Raw genomic sequence first — 23,797 nt, 5'->3', positions numbered from 1 at the left:
TTTCTGTAGTAATTTTTGGTTGTTGTTTTTTGTCTGACTTTTTATGTGAACTCAAATGTGCCTGTTTTCTCATTGGAAATGGGTACATTTCAAAATATCACTGTCCTGGTCACAAAAAATAACATTGTGGGGAATAATAGCATTTTTTAAATACTTTTTAGGAATAAGCAATTACAAAATAATACTTGCTACCCATTAACAAAAATTGTTACATAATGTCTTCTCTACTTGAACTTTTAAACTGGCCCATGTATTAGTGATTTATGCAGTTTTCTCTGTTTGTATGTGTCAATGTGTTTCTCTACTTCTGTTTCTCTAACCCAGTCTGGCACTGTATTTACTGTGGAGCTACCACTTAAGTGAGAAGAGGATAGCATAGCATGCACATGCTATGATTATTAGGACAGCACAAATCACACCCTGCCGCTTCAGCTACATGTATGCTCTTGTGAGAGTTAGTGAAAGCCATGTGGAATGTTGTGAAATTATTGCATATGACCTTTCAGGAAGTCTACATCTATACTTTATATTATTTTTCGCCTACTTGCTTAATTCAGTGGAAGCTACTGGGAGGAGATCATACAGGAAGTGGGGTGGTTTCCAGGATTCCAAGATACATTTTTTTCTATTTAATGGGCACACCCCTTGTTTTCAAAGAAATGTACTATATACAGTGAGCTAGTCTGATGTTTTAATAATACACTGAAACATTAAATATTGCACCATTTGAGGAGACATTCTATTATAATTATTATTTTAAGAGCAAGAGATCAAAATGAACAAGACCGAACCCTTTACATATTATGATGAGCACACGTGCATGCTCAAAGTAACTGCTCTAATGTAAAATACACTGTGTAATTCACTTTGACATTGAGGATTGAGAGTGCATTGCTACTTAGCAAAAATTGCCACATAACACAATGCCACCCCTGTGTCAAATTTTAATGGAATGTGTAATTTACCTGCTTACTATGTCCACCAGATGTGTTGCCAGATATTAATCTCTCAACCATAAGCCACTTCCTGAATTGTTTTAAAGAGTTTGATGGCACGTCCAACCACCATCACAGACGCAGACCGCGTCTAAGCACTCCTGCCCGATTGATTAGTTATTGGTGTTGCAAATCCTACACTGAATCCTTAGCACATCTTACCATCTCCAATGCCATGCCCCCTGTGTAGGAAGCTTGTCTTCTCTTCTGCGTTCCAAATGGGGACCACTGAAAGACAATGAGGCCACAATCATCTTCTACACCAAGCAGATCCTTGAAGGGCTGAAGTATCTCCATGATAACCAGATAGTCCACAGAGACATCAAGGTGAAGTGGATGCATTTTTTTTTAATGGTTGAAAAGGGTGTAATGTCTTTTCATTTGACCAGAAATGGCTAAATTTAAACCACCTGAAATGTGGAGAGACCTCTAGAAGTGTAAATTGCAATAATTTACAGTGTCTTCAAAGTGTTCAGACCCCTTGATTTTCTCTGTTAGACAGTACACTTAATTTATAATTGATTATATAACCTAATTTCCAAAACGGGCCTAGAGACTAAGTTTCTCTTATTTGAATGACTTCGTATCTCGTTTGAACAACTTTTTTATTATTAGTTTTGACTTTTTTACTAAGTCATTCAAACGAGAATCATTAGTATTTCTAATTAGACCATATTCATAATGCAGTAGCATTACAAGGCCATGTAATTGTTGCTACAGCCCATTGTTCTTTGATTCCATCCATTGATGGGCCTATAATAGATCATTAATAGTTTTTAAACCCTAAAGCAAGGATATCTTTAAACTCCAAGGCATTTAGTCAACAGTGAGCAATTGGCTGAAGGGTGGCATGTTGGTGTGAGGTGATGACGCATCAAGTATGCCATGACATTTTGCTCAAATTATAAAACATTGTATGTAATACAAAACTAGATTGTCCCATAAATATTAAATCCACTCGTCATTACAACACCTTATAAGTTGCAAAAATATTCTTTTTAATCAGTTAGTCTAAATGCTTATGTTCAACTTCTTGCACAAACTGCAGCTCCAATTGTCATACATAATGGTTCTAGATAGAATAACCATCCTATTTGATTCAGTAATGTTTGTCTGGGTGTTTCCATATTAGCCCCGGGTCTTTGATCAAAGTCCAAAATATTTGTTATATAGAGAGGTGAAATTATGCAGTAGCCATATTCTAAAGATGACACCTGACTAGTGCTCAGTTTATATAAGCATGGTGGTATGTTCGTTTTGAATGGCGGAGGGTTGTTAGGCTGTGAAATGTACTAGCTGCAACTGGTCACAACTAGTCCGCAACGCTTTCTCTATTTGCAATGCTTTTAATCCGTTACCATGTCCTATGGGGAAAGTATAACTGTGTATTTTTCCTCACAGGGTGACAATGTGCTGATTAACACCTACAGTGGTGTCCTGAAGATCTCTGACTTTGGTACCTCAAAACGGCTAGCGGGTATCAATCCCTGCACAGAGACCTTTACAGGTTTGTGGGTTGACATGTGGGTCTATATTTGAAATGGTGCGTCCATGAGTGGGTTTATGAAAATGTTGCTTAAAAAATCTGTCTGAAAGGCAGGCACCCTGTGGATTAGATACCTTGATAAAGTGACATGTATGGTACTCCAGGGCCTAAAGAAGTGGGTACAGACAGTTTGCTCATATTCTTACCCTCAGCACCTGAGACTTACTTATGGCACAATAGTCACATGGAAAAACACAGACAAAGTTGAATATGATAAAAATAATGGCCTTCATAAAAAATTGTAGACCAGTAGTTCCCAACCCTTTTCTGTTATTGTACCAGCACTTAAATTTGGCTCTGCCCATACTTCCACTGAAGTACACCCTGACGTGAATTTCGCCGGTTGTAAACCTATGGTCTCTTGAGTCCTTTCTAGTACAAGCTATGGATAAGCCGTGGACCCAAATGTGTCCTAGTACCCCTGTTTTAGAACCCCTGGTTTAGACAATGTACAAGTTGTAACACAGAATGCCAAAATACATCTTACTCTAAACTGGTTTGAGGGCTATTGTATAGTATGTCTTCCATCACTCACCTCATTCACCTACATCCCTCTGACAGTCCACTGCCTCTGGCTCTGGCTCAGCGTGCTGAATTAATCCACTATCACAGTTAGATGAACACATTGGACTTTCCCCTCTGCAGTTCAGATCTAGCTAGGTTTTATCTATTGATCTTCCTGTAGTACAACACATACTCTGGTGGTGTGCTAGTTACTGTCTTTGGTTTTGTGCCTAATGTCCCCAGGAGCTTACTTCTGTTTTTGCTTTCCTTATTTAAAAGATTGCACGTGGGTTGTATTCAGGCTGTGGACTTGTCAGGCTTTGAAATAAGAGTAATTTCACCAATGTATATGCTTTAATTATCATGTACTTAAGCAGGTGCGGTCATGGGCGAACAATAGTTCATCAGCATTTTACGGAAAACATTTATGATCTGTATAATCCACTTTATTGAAACCACTTTATGTGCCTGTGTGTGAGTTAGATATTTTTGAGTGAGTTTGGTTTGGGATTTGTTTTGTATAGGAACATGTTTGTTTGTTTGTTTGTTTGTTTGTTTGTTTTTGGTGTAAATATTATTACCAGTTGCCAAACAGTTTGTTTGGGCAGTTGTCTGAATGTCTGTTCGGTGTTGTAGGAACCCTGCAGTATATGGCTCCAGAGATCATTGACCAGGGCCCGAGGGGTTATGGGAAGCCTGCAGATATCTGGTCACTAGGTTGTACCATCATAGAGATGGCCACAGGGAAACCTCCCTTCCATGAGCTGGGCAGCCCACAGGCAGCCATGTTCAAGGTAATCTTCCTGTAATAAACCAAAATGTCTGGCAGTAAGAAAGTCAATACCTTGTTGCCTGGACTGTTCTTCTGGTGATGTCACAAAGACGCTAGTCAGGGATGCGCATGTGTCTAGGAGGCAAAAGAACATAAAACTCTATTTGGGTCTTATGGAACAATGACACCCTGCTAGTGATCTAAATGAAAAAGATTATGTATATAAAAAATGTAGCGTCTGCTGCATAGCATATGGATAATCACCGTGGCATCTGTTACAAGTGATAGTGTAACAACTAGGTGAACAAAGTGTGTTCATGTTACATATTTGTGGTGAAGTCAATCAAGTGCTGTCGGTTAGCTTGTTTTTATTAACACGCAAAGGCCCCTATGTAGCCGTTGCAAAGTCTTTTACGTTAATATCCCTATTGAACACGGCCAACTCTGTGTCACCTAGGTTGGTGTGTCTGTGTCACCTAGGTTGGTGTGTCTGTGTCACCTAGGTTGGTGTGTCTGTGTCACCTAGGTTGGTGTGTCTGTGTCACCTAGGTTGGTGTGTCTGTGTCACCTAGGTTGGTATGTTCAAAATTCACCCGGAGGTGCCAGCGTGTATGTCCGATGAGGCCAAAGCCTGCATCATGTGCTGCTTCACGCCGGACCCAGACAACAGGGCCACAGCCTCTGGGCTGCTCAAGAACTCCTTCCTCAAGTCCCCGTCCCGGAGGAAGTTAAAGCCCCAGACGGAAACACTGCCTACAGATGCTGGTGAGTCATCATGCCCGTCATCATGACCTGGCATTGCACCCTCTTTCAGCCATGCCGGTCTGTTCCCCCTTTCATTTCTCCCTTCTTCTCACAATGTTCTTCTGAAGAACATAGAAAATACAAAAGGGATCTTCTTTTCATATCCTTTGGCGAAGTTATCATTATTATAAGCAAGAATTTATTAATTCCATGTCTGTGTTTTTGTCTTCTTAATTCATAAACACTCTTATTACTATGGTTGTGACTGTGCCTTGTCCTGTAGGTGACACATATCAACGAAGTATGTCTGTGCCAGTGCTTATAAGTGTAACTGACACAGACAAGGACATTGACCGGATTGACCTGTCATGCTCCTGGGACCTCCGGAGAAACGCCATCAGAAGAAATGACACCTCTGACAACACTCCCAGGACCGCCAGCTTCTTGGTGTGAGTCAACATGACCTTTTTGATTTAGATTTGTGAATCAACTCCCTCATTGATTCCCCCATTGTGTTAGATTATGTCAACAAAGGCCACGCTCCTTCAGCTGTCTGAAAAGTCCAACTTCTCTATGAGGTGATTCCACCTTATTGTTCAACAATCACTGCAGGTAAAGAAGGCGAGATGAGAGGTCTGAATTTTCAAGAACTGAGATGATGCCTACGTTCGAATCAGAATCATCATGTAATGGTGCTGCTAGCGATAGACTAGTAGATCTGAAGTCACATCCACCTGGATGAAGGGCATGTGGCGACCGCTAAATATTTCTGTGGACCGTACTGTATTGCTGAGACCATATTTGTATGGCAGAATGTTTAACCTCCGCGTAAGACTGCTCTCTTTCTGCCCCCTCCCCCCTCGTGGTGACTAGAGCACCATCAGAACCCAGCACAGTGGACCCGATGGCCAGCCCAGCCACAAAAGGAGAGAACATGGGCCTGTTCCTACTAAGGAAGGACAGCGAGAGGAGGGCTACTCTGCACCGGGTCCTCTCTGAGTACATCACTGACGTGGTGCAGAACATCCACGACACCCTTCCTCAGGTAGAGGGGCGGTTCTGGGGCTGTGTCTCAAAAGTGACTGACCAGCAGGGTTTGTCCAGGATCCATTTAGCCCTTCGGATTATATGGAAATGATGCGCCCTGTGTTCAAAAGTCATTTAACAGAAAAAAGCCCCACCAGGAGAAGTATCTAGTCCATTATTGAGAATGCATCTAATTTGTGATACATCTAATAGTTTAGGACTGTTCTGAGGGCATGCATATATCCGGGGCAATTAAAGACAATGTTTTAGTCTTGGAAATGGGAGTCAGTTTATTTATTTTGTATTGTTTTTTTAATGTTAAAAGCAACATCCCTTGTATGGATACAGTGCCATAGATGCTTAATAAATTACATTTTGAGCAAGCTAGTGTATATAGACGAATCTGCAAAACTCCAGGAGTAGCGAGTTCAGGGAGTTGGTCCGATGGTCAGATATGAAGTCATCAGCCTCCCCTTTGGTTCAGGAACAAACCAGACATGACACACCCTGCTTATGTATTGTCTGGACCACCAATGAAAATTAAACGATGACTGTTATCAGGTTTATATTAGCTTTAAAACCATTTTATAGAGTTTTTGTGTCTTGTAATTTTTCTCTGCCTACAATTGCTTTATGTTCCCTTTGGTTAATTAGCACCCCGAGGTTGCGTCTGTGACCACAGAACAGATTTCCGAGCTGATTGGCTGCCTGCGCGAGAACATCCGTTCACCTGACAGGAAGAACCTGACCAACAGTCTGGTAAAACTGCGCTTCAAAATGCTCGCCGAGGCAGTACCGCTCAACAACCTGCAGACTGTGCTCTTCAGCTTCCAGGATGCGGTAAGTCACTGGAAAATAGCTGTCAATTTAAGGGCATGACTTGATTAAAAGCTACAATAACTGGCTCCAAATCAATGTGCATACCACCCTATACTATATAGCAGGAGTATTAAACTCTTACCCTACAAGATCCGGAGCCTGCTGGTTTTCTGTTCTACCTCATCATTAATGTCCCAGGTCTAAATCAGTCCCTGAATAGTGTGTTGAAATGAAAACACGGAGTAGAACTGGCATTGGGTTCATGAGTTGATTTTGAGGGCAATGTAGTATGTCAGATTGAGATTAGCATGCCCCAAACTATAGTTGCGTTCGAAATAGTATGCCATAAGTGCCTGGGTGGTCTACTGTTTCTGATGGTTTTTTTCAAATATGTAACCCTGCATGCTTTTTGGGCTATTCTAGACCACGACCCCATGTGCAATTGAAGAGGAGGGGTTTGCAACAGTTCTCCCATCTTTTCACTTGACCAAAAGCCTTGTTAGCATCACCTAAGTTTGATAGTTATTGAATCGTTGTAATTTACGTATAGAAAGGAATATTGTTGTGGGATGAACTGTAGCATGCTAGCTGGGTTAACATTGTTAGCTAATTTAGGCGCAATACATTAGGTGTTGATGTAGGTGGTATCTGCTCAAGCAAAGTTAGCTTTGGCAGTGTGAAGTTCATCTGCAGTCTACTAGCAAAGTAATAATACTAATACATAAAATTGAATTCAGTACAAGGCTTGATTCTGCCTAGCTAAATATTCAAACTTGGCCGGAATTTGTGTGATTAAGTTGTCTAATTTCCAGACTAATTTTATAACGAGGTAGTATATCCCAACACTGGTTTACCAAACCTTCAGTGTCTAGTTGCGAATTGAGATGTGAATTGATATGCAGCCACTGTCTCTATGGAATAGTCAGGTAGTCCCTCCTTGTACGACTGTATCTATTAAGAGGGAAGGAGAGAAGAGGTCTTTGGCTGGGGGGACTTTTATTACCAGATGTCTGTTGTCACTGTTTGTGTTGCATTGTTTCTTTCACTTCCATTTTTATTTCATTGGAAGGCAAGTGAGTTCCCTTTGTCCCTTTTAATTCTGTGTTCAATGTCAAAGATATTTGAAATATGTATGAAAATGTTCAGTGTATGTAATTTGTTGAACATACTGTACAGACTTGGGTCAACATTTATATTCCTATGATTGTAATAATATATATATTTATTGCCAATGTAATTTTCCTGCACTTTTGCTTCGTTTGCATCAGGTTATTTCATAGGGTTTTGCCAACGGCTCTTTGGTAGTGTTATGTCATGTTTTGAGGTTAAAGGCACTGTCACAGCAGCCATTTTACAACCTGGCCTAACTCTCTCTGAATACATGACTCTGGCCAGGAGACTTACCCTAATACCACAGGCTCTGCATCACAAAGGTGTGTGTGTGTGTGTGTGTGTGTGTGTGTGTGTGTGTGTGTGTGTGTGTGCGCGCATAGGTGAAGAAGGTGCTGAGACAGCAGCAGGTGAAACCTCACTGGATGTTCGCTTTGGATAACCTGCTCAGGCAGGCCGTGCAGGACGCCATCACAGTCCTGTTACCAGGTAAGACCAGGCAGGATCAGGCCCAATCCTCCACAGTCTGACTCACCTCCCCACTCACGAAAATGTGACCGGACGCACACCTCGATGCCTTTACAGAGCTCAAACTCCAGCTTCAGTCCCATGAACCAGAGGACGTCATCCCAGAGAGAGACCAGCAGCCTGGGCTTGCAGATCACCCAGGTGACCAGGTGGTAGCGCCAGCAACAGACATGGACAGGGTCGAACTGTCAAAGGAGGTACCAGAGAGCACCAATTTACCTGGTGGCCTCCAGAAAACCAACAGTGTCCTGAGTCAGGAACTGAGAGACCTACGGCTGGAGACCAACAGGTACCGTTCACCTCTGGTGGCTTGTGATTTTCGACAGTTAACATTTGTTTCTCAGTCCAGCGGGGGATGAACCAAGAGCCCGGGTAGGGATGTAGGGTTTGAGCGTTGCCTGAAGATGGGGAGGAGGAGCGCCTCTTGTTGCTCCGTAGGCAGAAACCACAGCCTTGAAGCGGATTCGATCTTCCACTGGAAGTCTAGGGTGCGAAAAAAGCAGGGTGACATGGGATAACTTGGGAAGGTTGAAGGCCAGCTGGGCTGCTGCATTCTGAATGAGTTGCAGGGGTTTTGGTTGCCCAAACCAGGAGTCCCACCGAGAGTGAGGTGACAAGTACCTGTGCTGCTTCCTGAGTGAAGTAACTGCCTTGATGTTAGCAGAGAACCACAGCGTGCCGTCGAGTGTCATGCCAGGGTTTTTGCACTCTGGGAGGACGGTTTATATTTTATTTATCTGAAAGATATCAGTATGTTAGTGGGGACGGAATACCCTCTGACAAGTCAAAGGTATGCTTTGGTGTTCCTCAAGGCTCGGTTCTGGGCCCATTATTGTTCTCACTATATATGCTGTCTCTGGGCGATGTAATCTGAAATCACAATGTACATTTTCACTGTTAAGCTGTTGACACACAGTTATATATTTAAATGAAGCATGGAGAAGCCCCAAAATTAGCTACATTGGAAGCATGCGTTTCAGATATTAGGAAGTGGGTGACAGAACTTCTTGCTCTTAAACTCAAGGAAAACAGAAATGCTTGTTTTAGGACCCAAGAAACAAATAGCGTTGTTAGCAGATCTCACTGTGAACCTCGACGGCTGCATGGTCGTATCCCAAAAAACTGTAAGAAACCTCGGCGTTACCTTTGACCCTGACCTCTCCTTTGATGAACATATGAAATATGTCTAAAGAGTTGCTTATTTTCATCTTCGAAACATTGCAAAAATCTGAAACTTTCTATCAAAAACTGATGCAGAAAAACTGATCCATGCTTTCGTTTCTTCTAGACTAGATTACTGCCATGCTCTTCTCTCTGGTTATCCAGACAAATTAATAAATAAACTTCAATTAGTGCTGCACATGGCTGCTAGAATCCTAACTAGAACAATTTTTTTTTTAACACATTACTCCTGTCCTAGCATCCTTACACTGGCTGCCTGTTAGGGTTAGGGCTGATTTTAAGGTTTTATTCTTAACCTATAAATCAATACATGGACTTGCTCCTACTTACCTTGCTGAAATGATCCAGCTATACCTACCTACACGTAACCTACAATCGCAAGATGCAGGCCTTTTAATTGTACCTAGAATTTCTAAACAAACAGCCGGAGGCAGGGCCTTTTCTCATAGAGCTCCACTACTGTGGAATGATCTGCCAATTAACGATAGAAATGCTAACTCAGTGCAAACTTTCAAGTGTCTACTAAAAAATCATCTCTACAGCACGGTTTATGATTAGGTGTTGCCTGGGCCGGGGGCGTGAAGGTGACCAGTAGGCTTGATACTGTCCACCCTTGCTGTCTTGCCAGGGCTTTTGTCGCCACTGGGATGCCCTCCCTCCAATGCCTTTCGGGGATAGAGTCACTTGCTTGTTGTTGTCTCTCTGTTGCGCACTTGTGCAATTGGGCTGTACTCTGCTGGCAATACTCGGCCCTCATTCAGGGTGGTTGCGGTTGGTGGGTGTCCCTTTGGTTGATCCCTGCTTAGGGAGTTTTTCCTAGCCACTGATATTCAACACTACTGTTGTTTGCTGCTTGGTGGTTTAAGGCCGGTTGTTTCTGTAAAAGCACTTTGTGACAACTGCTGTTGTAAAAAGGGCTTTATAAATAAATATGATTGATTGACACTGTGCCGTTGTCAACCCTGACGGCCATGTCCTGGAGCGGACTTATCTACCAGCAAAGGAAAAGCAGATCAGCTCAAGGTTACGCTTGAGGTGGTGGGCTGTCTAACTGGAAATGTCATCCAGGCATGCTGAGATTCATGTTGTCATTTGGGTGTTGGCGGGGGGAGGGATGGGTGGGGGGGCATGACAAAGCCGTGAGACTTGAGGTGTATAGAGGAGATTGCCAACAACCGAGCCTTGGGGAACGCCAACAGTAAAAGGCTGCGCGACAGTTCCTCTCCACGTCACCTGGTAGGAGCGGCCTGCCAGGTAGGAAGCAATCCCAAAGTGAGCAGAGTCTGAGATGCCCAAATCTGAGAGGTTGGAAAGCTGGGTGCTATGTTTCACAGTGTCAGTGGATAGATAGTTAGCTTGGACAGTGTGAAGAGCTTTCGTTATATGTAGGAGGAGAGCAGTCTCAGTGGAGTGGGCTGTTTTGAATTCTGAATGGTTAGGGTGGAGGAGATTTTTCTGAGAGAGAAAAGAAGAGTTGGCTGGGGACAGCACGCTCAAGTGTCTTGGAACGGAAGGACCAGAGGGTTACTGGCCTCTAGTTGTTGACATTAGATGCGTCTAATTTTGGTTTCTTGAAGAGGGGAGCTACTCTGGCCATCTTGAAGTCCTCTGGAATGGGGACAATTCTCAGCAAAGCGTTGATGTGGGAGGTGAGGAATGGGAGGTCTCCTGAGATGGTCTGGAGATGGGTGGAGGGGATAGGGTCAAGAGTGCATGATGTTGAGTGGCCAGCCATCACTAGCTGCAGGACATGTGTAAAAAGTGAAATGGTCTGTTCAAAGTACTTATGGTATATCAACTGTTTTATACAGATTACTGACCGAATTGAGGGAAAAGGAGAAGGAGTACCAGGAGCTATTAATTAACTCTGTCTGCACAAAACAGGACCAGATCGACGCCGCCAGGACAACTGCAGGTAATATCTTTGCCTCCTGATTCCTTTCTAAAGCTGTCAGTGTCGCTGTCGTCTGCCCATTCAGAGCCTGCTGTGGGGATTACTGTTGACGTTTTGGTGGAGTAACTCAGTGAGCCAAATTGCCACACCTCACGGTGGAGCAGAATCATCATCATCAGTGATTGTGTCCTGTGTGTGATTGTGATCCCTGAGGTCAAAAGTTGCATCATAGCGGCCCTACCAGTTGCAGCCTGCCTTTTAGATGGCTTCCCGACAGGCATGATACACCCGAGAGTCTTGTTTTTTATTCCATAGCCCTACAGGGCTTGTGATTCACACCCGGGTCTGTAAGTCACTGTCCACACCTCCCCCATGGGCATTGTGGCTTTGTCAGTCCTAGTTAAAACACGTAGGAAATAGGAAAATGCCAAACTATATTGTTTCCAAGCCCCAAATTCGCTTTCTTTGCATCTGTCTTTTCTTTACTCATGTATACGTGCTTTTGTGGAACCATTACTTAACCCTTGCTTTTGAAAGACACTTCATCTTTTGTAGCATGATTGTGCGAACTGGTGACTAGAACATCCTGTCTTCCATCCCTCCTGTAGACACAGAGTCGTCTCTGCCCAGAACTTATAACCAAGAAGTCCTGGCCTTGGTTGGCTGGCTGAAGGCTATCCCAGTAGACCAGGACACTATAGACAAGGCAAGGGCTTTCAACAATTCGATTAAGTGAGGTGTTGTCGGTTGCCAAAATTTTGGGTGCCTCTTGGTTGATGTTTAACTAAGCCCTAAAATGAACTATGTAAAGGAACATCACAAGTCACAACAATGTAGAATTAGTAACATGTCTATATTATGATATTTTACAAAGCTTTTCCTAAAATTTCAACAATTATATATTTGTATATAGATAAGTAAACCATTATAACAGTTTTATTTATAAGCTGGCTCTGTTTCAGTCATAGTCTGCCTGAGGCTAGAGGGTTGTTGTTAATGTCATGTGAGTGGAGTTAACACTGTGCTTTGTTTTGTAGTTACTTTCACAGAAGTTCACCTTGGAATGTCTACTGACCATTGCCTGCAAGGATGACTTGATGTACTGTGGCATAAGGTGATCTAAAACAACTGAGCAGCACTAATGAGGAAATCACACTGTTTATTATTAGGATTATTAGGAACACCTGTTCAATTTCTCATTAATGCAATTATCTAATCAACCAATCACATGGCAGTTGCTTCAATGCATTTAGGGGTGTGGTCCTGGACAATCTCCTGAACTCCAAACTGAATGTCAGAAAGGTGATTTAAGCAATTTTGAGCGTGGCATGGTTGTTGGTGCCAGACGGGCCGGTCTGAGTATTTCACAATCTGCTCAGTTACTGGGATTTTCACGCACAACCATTTCTAGGGTTTACAAAGTGAAAAACATCCAGTATGCGGCAGTCCTGTGGGTGAAAATGCCTTGTTGATGCTAGAGGTCAGAGGAGAATGGGCAGACTGATTCAAGCTGATAGAAGAGTAACTTTGACTGAAATAACCACTCGTTACAACCGAGGTATGCAGCAAAGCATTTGTGAAGCCACAACACGCACAACCTTGAGGCGGATGGGCTACAACAGCAGAAGACCCCACCGGGGACCACTCATCTCCACTACAAATAGGAAAAAGAGGCTACAATTTGCACAAGCTCACCAAAATTGGACAGTTGAAGACTGGAAGAATGTTGCCTGGTCTGATGAGTCTCGTTTTCTGTTGAGACATTCAGATGGTAGAGTCAGATTTTGGCGTAAACAGAATGAGAACATGCCTTGTTACCACTGTGCAGGCTGGTGGTGTTGGTGTAATGGTGTGGGGGATGTTTTCTTGGCACACTTTAGGCCCCTTAGTGCCAATTGGGCATGGTTTAAATGCCACGGCCTACCTGAGCATTGTTTCTGACCATGTCCATCCCTTTATGACCACCATGTACCCATCCTCTGATGGCTACTTCCAGCAGGATAATGCACCATGTCACAAAGCTTGAATAATTTCAAATTGGTTTCTTGAACATGACAATGAGTTTACTGTACTGAAATGGCCCCCACAGTCACCAGATCCCAACACAATAGAGCATATTTGGGATGTGGTGGAACGGGAGCTTTGTGCCCTGGATGTGCATCCCACAAATATCCATCAACTGCAAGATGCTATCCTATCAATATGGGCCAAGATTTCTAAAGAATGCTTTTAGCACCTTGTTGAATCAATGCCACGTAGAATTAAGGCAGTTCTGAAGGCGAAAAGGGGTCAAACACAGTATTAGTATGGTGTTACTAATAATCCTTTAGGTGAGTGTATATACAAATCAATTTCCAAAAAAGTTGACGCTGCGTAATATGCACAAAAACAGAATGCAATGATGTGCAAATCATTTAATCCCTGTATTTAATTGAAAATTGTACAAATCAAATCTTGAACCACAGAAATGTTATTGGTTTTTGGAAAAGTACATTGAACCACTTTGAATTTGATGCCAGCAACACATTTAAAAAACGTTGGGACAAGGGCATGTTAAAAGAAGAGATGCAACACAGTAAAAAAAGCATACTCTGTAAGCGTTTGGAAACTGACGAGACCAATTGCTGTAGTTTTGAAAGTGAAATGTTTTCCCTTTTTTGCTTGATATATTATCGCTGTTGCTCAACATTTCGGGGTTTCCTTTGTTGTATTTTGTGTTTCATAATGCGCCAAATGTTTTCAATAGTTGACAGGTCTGGACTGCAGGCAGGCCAGTTTAGCAACCAGACTCTTACTAAGGATTCATGCTGCTGTAATACGTGCAGAATGTGGTTTGGCTTTGTTTTGCTGAAATAATCGAGGCGTTCCCTGAAAAAGGCATTGTCTGGATGGAAGCGTATGTTGCTCTAAAACCTGTATATATTGTTCAGCATTTATGGTGCCTTCACAGATGTGCAAGTCACCCATGCCATGTGCACTAATGCACCACCATACCATCACGAATGTTGACCATTGAATGGTGTACTGATAACAAGCCAGATGGTCCCTTTCAGTTTTAGCCTGGAGGACACGGTGTCCATGATTCCCAAAAATAATTTCACATTTTGTATTTGTCAGACCACCGGACAGTTTTTCACTTCGCCTCAGTCCACCCTAAATGAGCTCAGACCCAGAGAAGGTGGCGGTGGTTCTGGATCTTGTTTATATCTGGTTTCTTCTTTGTATGGTAGAGTTTTAACTTGCATTTGTGGATGCAGTGTCGAACTGTGTTCACAGACAATAGTTTTTGGAAGTGTTCCTGTGCCCATGCAGTGATTTCCACTACAGAATCATGTCTGTTTTTAATGCAGTGCCGTCTGAGGGCCCGAAGATCAAGGCCATCCACTATTGATTTCGGCCATGTCCCTTGCGCACAAAGATTTCTCCAGATTCTCTGAATCTTTTAAAGATATAAAGTACGGTAGATGATGGGATCCCCAAACTCTTTGCAATTTTACCCTGAGAAACGTTATTCTTAAATTGTTACGCTATTTGCCCGTGCAGTCTTTTACAGAGTGATGAACCCCTCCCCATCCTCTCTGTAATGATCTTTTAATACCCAATCATGTTACTGACCTGTTGCTAATGAACCTAACTAGTTGTGAGAGGTTCCATAATGTTCTTTATTTTTTTGTATTACACAACTTTTCGTCTTTTGTTGCCCTTGTCCCAAAAAATTGTAAATGTGTTGCTGACATCAAATTCATAGTGTACTTTTTAAATGAACAATAAAAAAAATTATAATAGTTTCAACATTTGATATGTTGTCTTTGTACTATTTTCTATTGAATATAATGTTTAAATGGTTTGCACATCTTTGCATTCTGTTTTTTTTTTCCATTTAACACAGCGTCACAACTTTTTATTTTTTATTAACTACTGTAAATGACTGACAAGAAATGGGTCCATGTGGAATAATGCATTACAACTACTAAGAACCTTTAGTTTTTTTTATTTCATACAGTGACTGGTGATCAGTATTCATCCACCTGATTTTATTTGAACACCTGACTGGATAAATGTGAATGGCAACATGGATCTGTACACTGTGAGGGTGCATAGGTGTGACATAAACAAACCCAGTGTGTATGTTTGGCAAACAGAGGGTGTATTGTATTGGTCTTGAACTGTTCCGGTGTCTCCTTCACAGGGGAGGGATGCTGTGCCGTATCTGGGCAGCCATCACAACACGGAGGAAATCGAAGCTTAAATCACAGCTCAGCACAAACTATGAAGAGAGCGAGGACACAATTCTGTGATGGGTCTTGTCCCCATGGTCTGATATGCTTTAGGCTGGTCCTAAAAGCAGCTTGGAAGCGTGCGTGCGTGCGTGCGTGCGTGTGCTGTGCTGTACTGTACTGTACTGTATCAGGAGCGAACGGATATCCTCAAACTGGTTAAATCCGAAAAACTGATGGGGACAGTTTTCTTGTCCCGATTTTGAAAAATGCTTGAGTGTTAAAGGTGGGCTTTGTGGGTCAAGTTAGGGTAAAGTTTAGTTTAGACAGAAGTTAGATTGTTGAGGGTAAGGTAGGGTAAAGATTAGTAAAGTATGATTTATTTTTTAATGGCAATAAACTTTGGTGTCCGCATACAGCTAAGTTAACGTTTGCATGTCTTAAATTGTGTTTTGTTTTCGGGAAATAAGATAATCAGTTAGTGATGCTACCTTGGTATTTACTCAATGTCTTTATATTGAAACTGAATTGGTTACAAAAATGTCTTATTGTGAATATCTTTATTTAACAACAATAACCAAGACTACATGTGTTGGAATGTGCAGTTTGGGGGAAAGTATTTCAATCTCACAGCTATGTTTGAATTGTCATGCCTCCACTATTCTTTATTGTATATGCCTTAGTTTAAGGTGCTGCAGGCATCAAAATAACTACTGTGTGTTGTGACTCAGTAATTCTGTCTCAGCAAAAGCGATTTTATTTTGTATTTGCACACTTTGTGCACTGGTCCCTGGGAGTGGTGGTGTTCATATCGTTGGTGTTTTAGTAGATTTATGTCTACAATATATAGTTGGGTGCAAGTAAGGGAAACGTAATCCCAAATTAACCCTTCCCCACTCCACCATGTGCCCCAATTTTTGCTAGAGTGTAAATGATCAAGGATGTGAGGGCAAATTACACCAGTAAGTGTTGACACAAATACAATTACCAAGTGGCACGCCGAGCAAATTTGTAGTGGGTAGGGGTCAGTTTGATATTCGCTTCCCAAGACAATGAGTAAATATAATTTTATGTCCGACGTCTGGAGGAGGCCGTAGCAGAGCGAAATGCGGGGATGTTTTTGGATATGGCTATTCCTTGGAGTCCATTTAAAAACTATATTTTTATATGCTCGCTGTTAGTCTGTTGGCTGCTATTACATCTATGGTACATGTATGTTGTCCTGAGCTGATGATAAAATGTTTATATTTTGTGTACCGAGGCCCCAGCTTTTTTGCAGACACACACGTACTCAGCAGTGCAGTCTGGTGGAAAAACTGATGCAACGTTGCCCACGCTGTAAGATTCCAGACGCTTCCTCTGTCTGTTTTGCAGTGTTGACATCCCCTTGGAGACAAGTGCTTGGGCCTTCCTGTTGTCCAAGGCTGTAGTGCTTGTGTGTTTGTGTTAATTCATTCAATTGTCATACTTCTGTTTTCTCAATGCCCCCCTCTGTATTTGGTGACAGTCAATGTTTTTTTTTGCAATCTTGAATAAGTGATGAAACTGTTTGAGGGTCATGTGACATATGAGTCAACTGAAGCACTGTGTCATAAAGGATATTACATAATTTAGGGATTCGGCTTGGGTGTGTTTTTATTTTAATGAATACTGCCCCATAGGTGTTATGTCGGTATTGTCTGTATATATATTTTTTATTTATTTTTATTAGTTACATTAGAGTGTTTTAGAGACTTATATAGTTAGCTTTCTCAATGCTATTGCATCTAGTTACACTTGTTGACCAAGAGGGGGCACTTGTGTACATGATTACAAACATCCAGACCAGCACACCAGATGGAATGTTATGTCCTTGCTGTACTTTGACTAATTATATGATAATCCAACACTGACGCATAGATACAATACTGTAGGCACATTCCCAAGCACATTTTAGTTCAGCCAAAGGACTAGAAATAAAGTGAACAAAACTACAAACCGCCAGAATTGTAAATAGAATTCTGGAATGTGATAAGATGCGTATGCTTCCTGTCTTAGATTTCTAAATGTCAACCTCCGTTAGGTTGTCTTTTGTAGTCATAATTCAACATGAAGACTAGGGAGCTGTCTATGAAAGAAAAGTTGGGCACTGCCAGATCAACAGTTTGGAATTAGTTTGATGGACAGAACCTTAATCAAAGTGATGGAAAGGCAAAAGTGTGTGGAAAAAAAGGAACTTCAGATTATCCAAAGCATACCACCTCATCTGTGAAGTATGGTGGAGGTAGTGTCATGGCATGGACATGCATGGCTGCCTCTGGAATGTGGAATGGGCTCATTCATCTCTATTGATGATTTAACAAATGATAGCTGAAACAGAATGCATCTTGGCTAAAAGGATCTTAAAGGATGATATCAAGACATTGTGGATGTCAGTGGGTCGCTAACTCACTGCTGTTATTACATGCAAGGTATTTGGGCCTAAATATTAGCTTTTATACTTCTTACCTTTGCTTTAAATTGAACGGTCCCAAAACCTAAACTCACATGAAGGGCCTTCGCCGGGAATCCTGGGCCGACTCATTTATAGACAACTTTGACATTACGATCAGTGGGCCCTGCCAAGCCCTGGGCCCCGTGAATCATACCCAGATTTCCCTGAGTTAGCTATGGCCCTGCTTGCTTGAAATGGGATGGAACACTGAAAATGTAGTTGTACTTAGTTGCTAAAATACAGTGGGGAGAACATGTATTTGATACACTGCATTTTGCAGGTTTTCCTACTTACAAAACATGTAGAGGTCTGTAATTTATATCATAGGTACACGTCAACTGTGAGAGACGGAATCTAAAACCAAAATCCAGAAAAATCACATTGTATGATTTTTTTATAATTAATTGCATTTTATTGCATGACATAAGTATTTGATCACCTACCACCCAGTAAGAATTCTGGCTCTCACAGACCTGTTAGTTTTTCTTTAAGAAGGCCTCCTGTTCTCCACTTATTACCTGTATTAACTGCACCTGTTTGAACTTGTTACCTGTATAAAAGACACCTGTCCACTCAATCAAACAGACTCCAAGACCAGAGAACTGTGTAAGGACATCAGGGATATAATTGTAGATCTGCACAAGGCTGGGATGGGCTACAGGACAATAGGCTAGCAGCTTGGTGAGAAGGCAACAACTGCAATTGGTGCAATTATTAGAAAATGGAAGAAGATGAAGGTGAAAGTCAATCTCCCTCGGTCGGGGGCTCCATGCAAGATCTCACCTCATGGGGCATCAATGATCATGAGGAAGGTGAGGGATCAGCCCAGAACTACATGGCTGGACCTGGTCAATGACCTGAAGAGAGCTGGGACCACAGTCTCAAAGAAAACCATTAGTAACACACTACGCCGTCATTGATTAAAATCCTGGAGCACACGCAAGGTCCCCCTGCTCAAGCCAGCGCATGTCCAGGCCCGTCTGAAGTTTGCCAATGACCATCTGGATGATTCAGAGGAGGAATGGGAGAAGGTCATGTGGTCTGATGAGACAAAAATAGAGCTTTTGGGTCTAAACTCCACTCGCCGTGTTTGGAGGAAGAGGGATGACTACAACCCCAAGAACATCATCCCAACCGTGAAGCATGGAGGTGGAAACATCATTCTTTGGGGATGCTTTTCTGCAAAGGGGACAGGATTGGTGGACCTGATGCATATACTTTCTAAGCATTGCGCAGATAACTGTCCTCCACTAAGGACAATAAGTTTAGCAGAGTTAAGTACATGGTGCAAGAAGCCTAAAACAGTGTCCTCATACGGTGGATCTAAAAAGTCTATACGCCCCTGTTAAAATACCAGGTTTATGTGATGTAAAAGAATGAGACATAGATAAATCATGTCAAAACTTTTTCCACTTTTAATGTGACTTATAATGTGAACAATTCAATTGAAAAACAAACTGAAATCTTTAGAGAAAAACATAATAATAATAATTACAATAACCTGGTGGCATAAGTGTGCACACCCTCTTATAACTGGGGATGTGGCTGTGTTCAGAATTAACCAATCACATTCAAACTCATGTTAAATAGAAGTCATTACACACCTGCCATCATTTAAAGTGACTCTGATTAATCACAAAGTTCAGCTGTTCTAGTAGGATTTTCCTGGCATTTTCTTAGTTGCATCTCAGAGCAAAAACCATGGTCAGTAGAGAGCTTCCGAATTATCAGAGGGATCTCATTGTTGAAAGATATCCATCAGGAGAAAGGTACAAAAGAATTTCCAAAGCATTAGATATACCATGAAACACAGTGAAGACAGTCATCATCAAGTGGAGAAAATATGGCATAACAGAGACATTACCAAGAACTGGATGTCCCTAATAAATGTATGAAAAGATGAGAAAACTGGTCAGGGAGGTTTCCTAGAGGCCTACAGCAACATTAAAGGAACTGCAAGAATTTCTGGCATATTACTGGCTGTGTGCTACATGTGATAACAATCTACCATATTCTTCATATGAATGGGCTATGGGGTAGGGTGGCAAGACTGAAGCCTTTTCTTACAAAGAAAATCATCCAAGTCCGTCTGAAGTTTGCCAAAACAAACATCAAGTCACCCAAAAGCATGTGGGAAAATGTGTTATGGTCTGATGAAACCAAGGTTGAACTTTTTGGCCGTAATTCCAAAAGGTATGTTTGGCACAAAAACAACATTGCACATCACCCAAAGAACACCATACCCAAAGTGAAACATGGTGGTGGCAGCATCATACTTTGGGGCTGTTTATCTTCAGCTGGAACCGGGGCACTAGTCAGGGTGGAGGGAATTATGAATAGTTCCAAATACCAGGCAGTTTTGGCACAAAACCTTCAGGTGTCCATTAGAAAGATGAAGATGAAGTTCACCTTTCACCACGACAACGACCCAAAGCACATATCCAAATCCACAAAAGCATGGCTTCACCAGAAGAAGATTAACGTTTTAGAATGGTCCAGACCTAAATCCAATTGAACATCTGTGGGGTGATCTGAAGAGGGCTGTGCACGCAATATGACATATTTGGAGCGCTTTTGCAAAGAAGAGTGGGCAAATATTGCCACGTCAAGATGTGCCATAATAATAGACTCTTACCCAAAAAGATTGAAGGCTGTAATAAAATCAAAAGGTGCTTCAACAAAGTATTAGTTTAAGGGTGTGCACACTTATGCAACCAGGTTATTGTGAGTTTTTTTATTAATAAATAATGGTCCAGTCGTCCTTTACACCAATTGTCATCCAAATCCATTCAGCTTTTTCAGAGGAAATGTCGTTTAAGTGTGTTTTGATCAACGGCAAAATCGTGAGAAACATCGGTTATGTTTATAGCGCCACCAAGCGTTATTTCTGTATGGGAGTTTTTCTGTCCATTCCTAGCAGACACATTTACGAGTATGATTTGTTTCGTAGCTGTTTGATGTTCCATTTGGGTTTAATGGACGTCTAAAGTCATAGACCCGCCCAGCTCAATTTCATTTGTTGATTTCGGCCATATTGTTTGAGATATCAACTTTCCTTATATAACTTTTAAAGATAATGGTTCAAAGGTCCTTCACACCAAACGGCATGCAAATCCGTTCAGCAGTCTCTGAGATGTTGTTAATGAGTTTTTCACAGAAGTCAAAATGGAGGCCATATTGTTTGAGATATCAACTTTTCTTATATAACTTTTAAAGACAATGGTCCAGTGGTCCTTTATACCAATTGTCAACTAAATCTGTTCAGTGGTTTCGGAGGAGATGTCGTTTAAGTGTGTTTTTATTAATATCAAAATCGTGAGAAACATCTGTGATGTTTATAGCGCCCCCAAGAGGTATTTCTGTATGAGACTTTTTCTGTCCATTCTTGAGAGACACATGTACTAGTATGTTTAGTTTCATAGCTGTTTGATATTCCATTTGGGATTAATGGACGTCCAAGGTCATAGACCCGCCCAGCTCAATTTGATTCGCTGATTTCGGCCGTACTATTTGAGATATCAACTTTCCTTATATAACTTTTAAAGATAATGGTTCAAAGGTCCTTCACACCAAACAGCATGCATATCCGTTCAGCGGTCTCGGAGGAGATGTCGTTAACGTGTTTTTCACCAAATTCAAAAATGAGGAAAATCCAAGGGGCGAATTTGAAAGACCCCAGAGACTATTTTGGTCAGCATGAGAAGGGGTATATCTGGAACTTGGTTGCATGTCTCTACAACATTCGGTTCACGAGATCTGAGCTTCACTTTTTCCATTTTCGCCTGAGCGCTACAGCGCCACCATGAGGAGTATGGGTACCATGACGGCCAAGGTCCGATCTACAATCAGGCAAAGTTTGGAGTGTTTTGAGCCAGAGGGGACCGAGCTATGGACCTCTGAAAATGGCCCTGGAGAATAATAATAATAATAAAACGTACAAACATAAAAGGGTTCCAGCAACGTCGTTGCTTGGCCCCCTAAAAATATTTTTTGTTTCAATCAATTAAACATAGACAAATGCCTCAGTAATAAATGCTGCAACCTGTGAAAATCTTCCAGGTAGATCATAGCACAACATTACTCCAAACACTATTCCATCAGCACATATTAGAAGTTGGGATGTGATTTATCTGTTTGAAAGTTAATTATTTATTTATGAGGTCTAACCAGAGACATTTTTGGGGAAAGGCCACCAACTACAGTAACTGTTTCAGAAAACATATTTCTGTCTGATATCATCTAATGATTGTATCAGGAGCTGGATGAGTTCTTCTGCACACAACTCTGTTCATGTAGGAAGACCCCACCATAAATGATCGTCATAAGAATCGAGCGATTGCTTGCGAGTCTGCCAAAGCTATTTCATTTCATGGCATAAGAACGTGTTTTTTTATTTCATGGCAAAACAACGTACTTTTCATTCGTGAATGATATTTATACAATAACTATCAATAAAGGCGATGATAACTAACTTTTTCATCAAGTGAAAAGATGAGAGAATCGTGGCATCTACCAGAAATAATTAATGTCGTTGCTCTCAATAGATTCGAACGTAGGTCTTTCATATGAGGCACCGTCTTTAACCACAACGCCATAGCATCAAACGTTTCAGCAGTCGCTAGACTCCATTGAGGATTGTGTTAAATAGGCTTACTAGTATCTACTAACTTCCTATGAATAATCATAAGAATTTAGCAATTGCTAGCGTGACTGAAGATTAACTATTCCATGCCAGAAATAGTCTCAATATAACTGTATACAGTTTTCGCCAATACACAATAGTTCACAATACGTACTTCGCTTCGCCTGCGAGGAACTACCAACTCCGGACCTATAGTTCATAATTCAGCTTCTCTAACCACTACGCTATTTAACAACGGGTAGCTAGTCAGTCAGTCAGGCACTCAGTCAGTCAGTGTCATTCGCTCTTACCCGGTTCTGCTTACGCAGTCCGGCAAAAAGATGAATGGAGCCAAGTACAGACAGATCTTTGAAACAAACCTGCCCCTGAGTACACAGGAGTTTACACTAGTGCAAGAGTCATCTTTCAGCACGACAACCCAAAGCACACAGTCAAGCTTGAGCCTGAGAGGATCGGCAGAGAAGAATGGGAGAAACTCCCCAAATATAGGTGTGCCAAACTTGTTGCGTCATACCCAAGAGACTCAAGGATGTAATAGCTGCTTCAACAAAGTGCTGAGTGAAGGGGTCTGAAAACGTATGTGAATGTTTCTTTTTAAACATTTTAGAAAAAATTCAAATAAACAATGATTCCTTTGTCATTATGGGGTGTTGTGTGAAGATTGATGAGGAACAAATATCAAGTTAATGAATTTTAGAATAACGCTGTAACAGAAAACAAAATGTGGAAAAGGTGAATGGGACATTTAATAGTGTTCAGCAGACTATATGAGCTGGCTGGGCGTACGCACTCCTGGGACATTCTAGAAATTCCTGCTATTGTTATTTAATTAATGGGCCACAGATGACCTTGGCCATTCACACCAGCTGACCTCCACTCATTGTAAAGGTGGACGCTTGGCTTGGAACAGGGACCATGAGGGATCTGTGACCACTGCAATGCATCCTCAACAACTGTTGCTCACACACTCCTAAGAAAACAGTTCAGAACAAAAATTTCAGATTAATCATCAAATGTTCAAAAGGGAACCGACAATCAGATCAGGAAAGCTGGGAGTGTTATATTTAGCTAAATTCGTTAACTTTATTGGATTTCTGTCGTTCTGTATGGTATCAACTGTCTTTCAGGGCAAGATCTGTTATGTCTCTAGATTTACTGTACATTTTCTTGGTTCTCTGTTCTTTGAATTCGCACTGATGTTTTCTGGGTTTCTTTTTCTTAGTTACAGTGTCAGGCACCTCAGTCATTTTTATTTAAATCCATGTCCCCCTAATTTCTGCCATTAACTGCTGTGCTTAAGGCTTTCCTCACACAAAGCAATCAGCAGCAATGAGAGTTGTGAGAG

The 23,797-nt window shown here is 41.6% G+C and overlaps 1 protein-coding gene across 2 annotated transcripts in view; it reads left to right on the top strand.

The window, feature by feature from the left end:
• Nucleotides 1-16,950, top strand: part of si:ch211-1i11.3 (mitogen-activated protein kinase kinase kinase 5) — a 33,619-nt gene extending 16,669 nt beyond the window's left edge. For both annotated transcript variants that reach the window (XM_010885375.3, XM_020041383.2), the window contains exons 16-28: nt 1,186-1,322; nt 2,397-2,502; nt 3,682-3,839; nt 4,390-4,582; nt 4,845-5,010; nt 5,435-5,606; nt 6,242-6,427; nt 7,900-8,005; nt 8,102-8,333; nt 11,038-11,141; nt 11,729-11,826; nt 12,158-12,234; nt 15,310-16,950. In XM_010885375.3, the coding sequence (XP_010883677.1) occupies nt 1,186-1,322; nt 2,397-2,502; nt 3,682-3,839; nt 4,390-4,582; nt 4,845-5,010; nt 5,435-5,606; nt 6,242-6,427; nt 7,900-8,005; nt 8,102-8,333; nt 11,038-11,141; nt 11,729-11,826; nt 12,158-12,234; nt 15,310-15,418 (1,844 nt within the window). In that variant the 3' untranslated portion in view covers nt 15,419-16,950. The remainder of the gene's footprint in view (nt 1-1,185; nt 1,323-2,396; nt 2,503-3,681; nt 3,840-4,389; nt 4,583-4,844; nt 5,011-5,434; nt 5,607-6,241; nt 6,428-7,899; nt 8,006-8,101; nt 8,334-11,037; nt 11,142-11,728; nt 11,827-12,157; nt 12,235-15,309) is intronic.
• Nucleotides 16,951-23,797: the final 6,847 nt, after the last annotated feature.

This window comes from Esox lucius, chromosome 20, assembly GCF_011004845.1.
Source record: "Esox lucius isolate fEsoLuc1 chromosome 20, fEsoLuc1.pri, whole genome shotgun sequence".
NCBI lineage: Eukaryota > Metazoa > Chordata > Actinopteri > Esociformes > Esocidae > Esox > Esox lucius.
The sequence above is the reverse complement of the archived record's forward strand: the minus strand, read 5'-3'. Positions and strand labels throughout refer to the sequence as shown.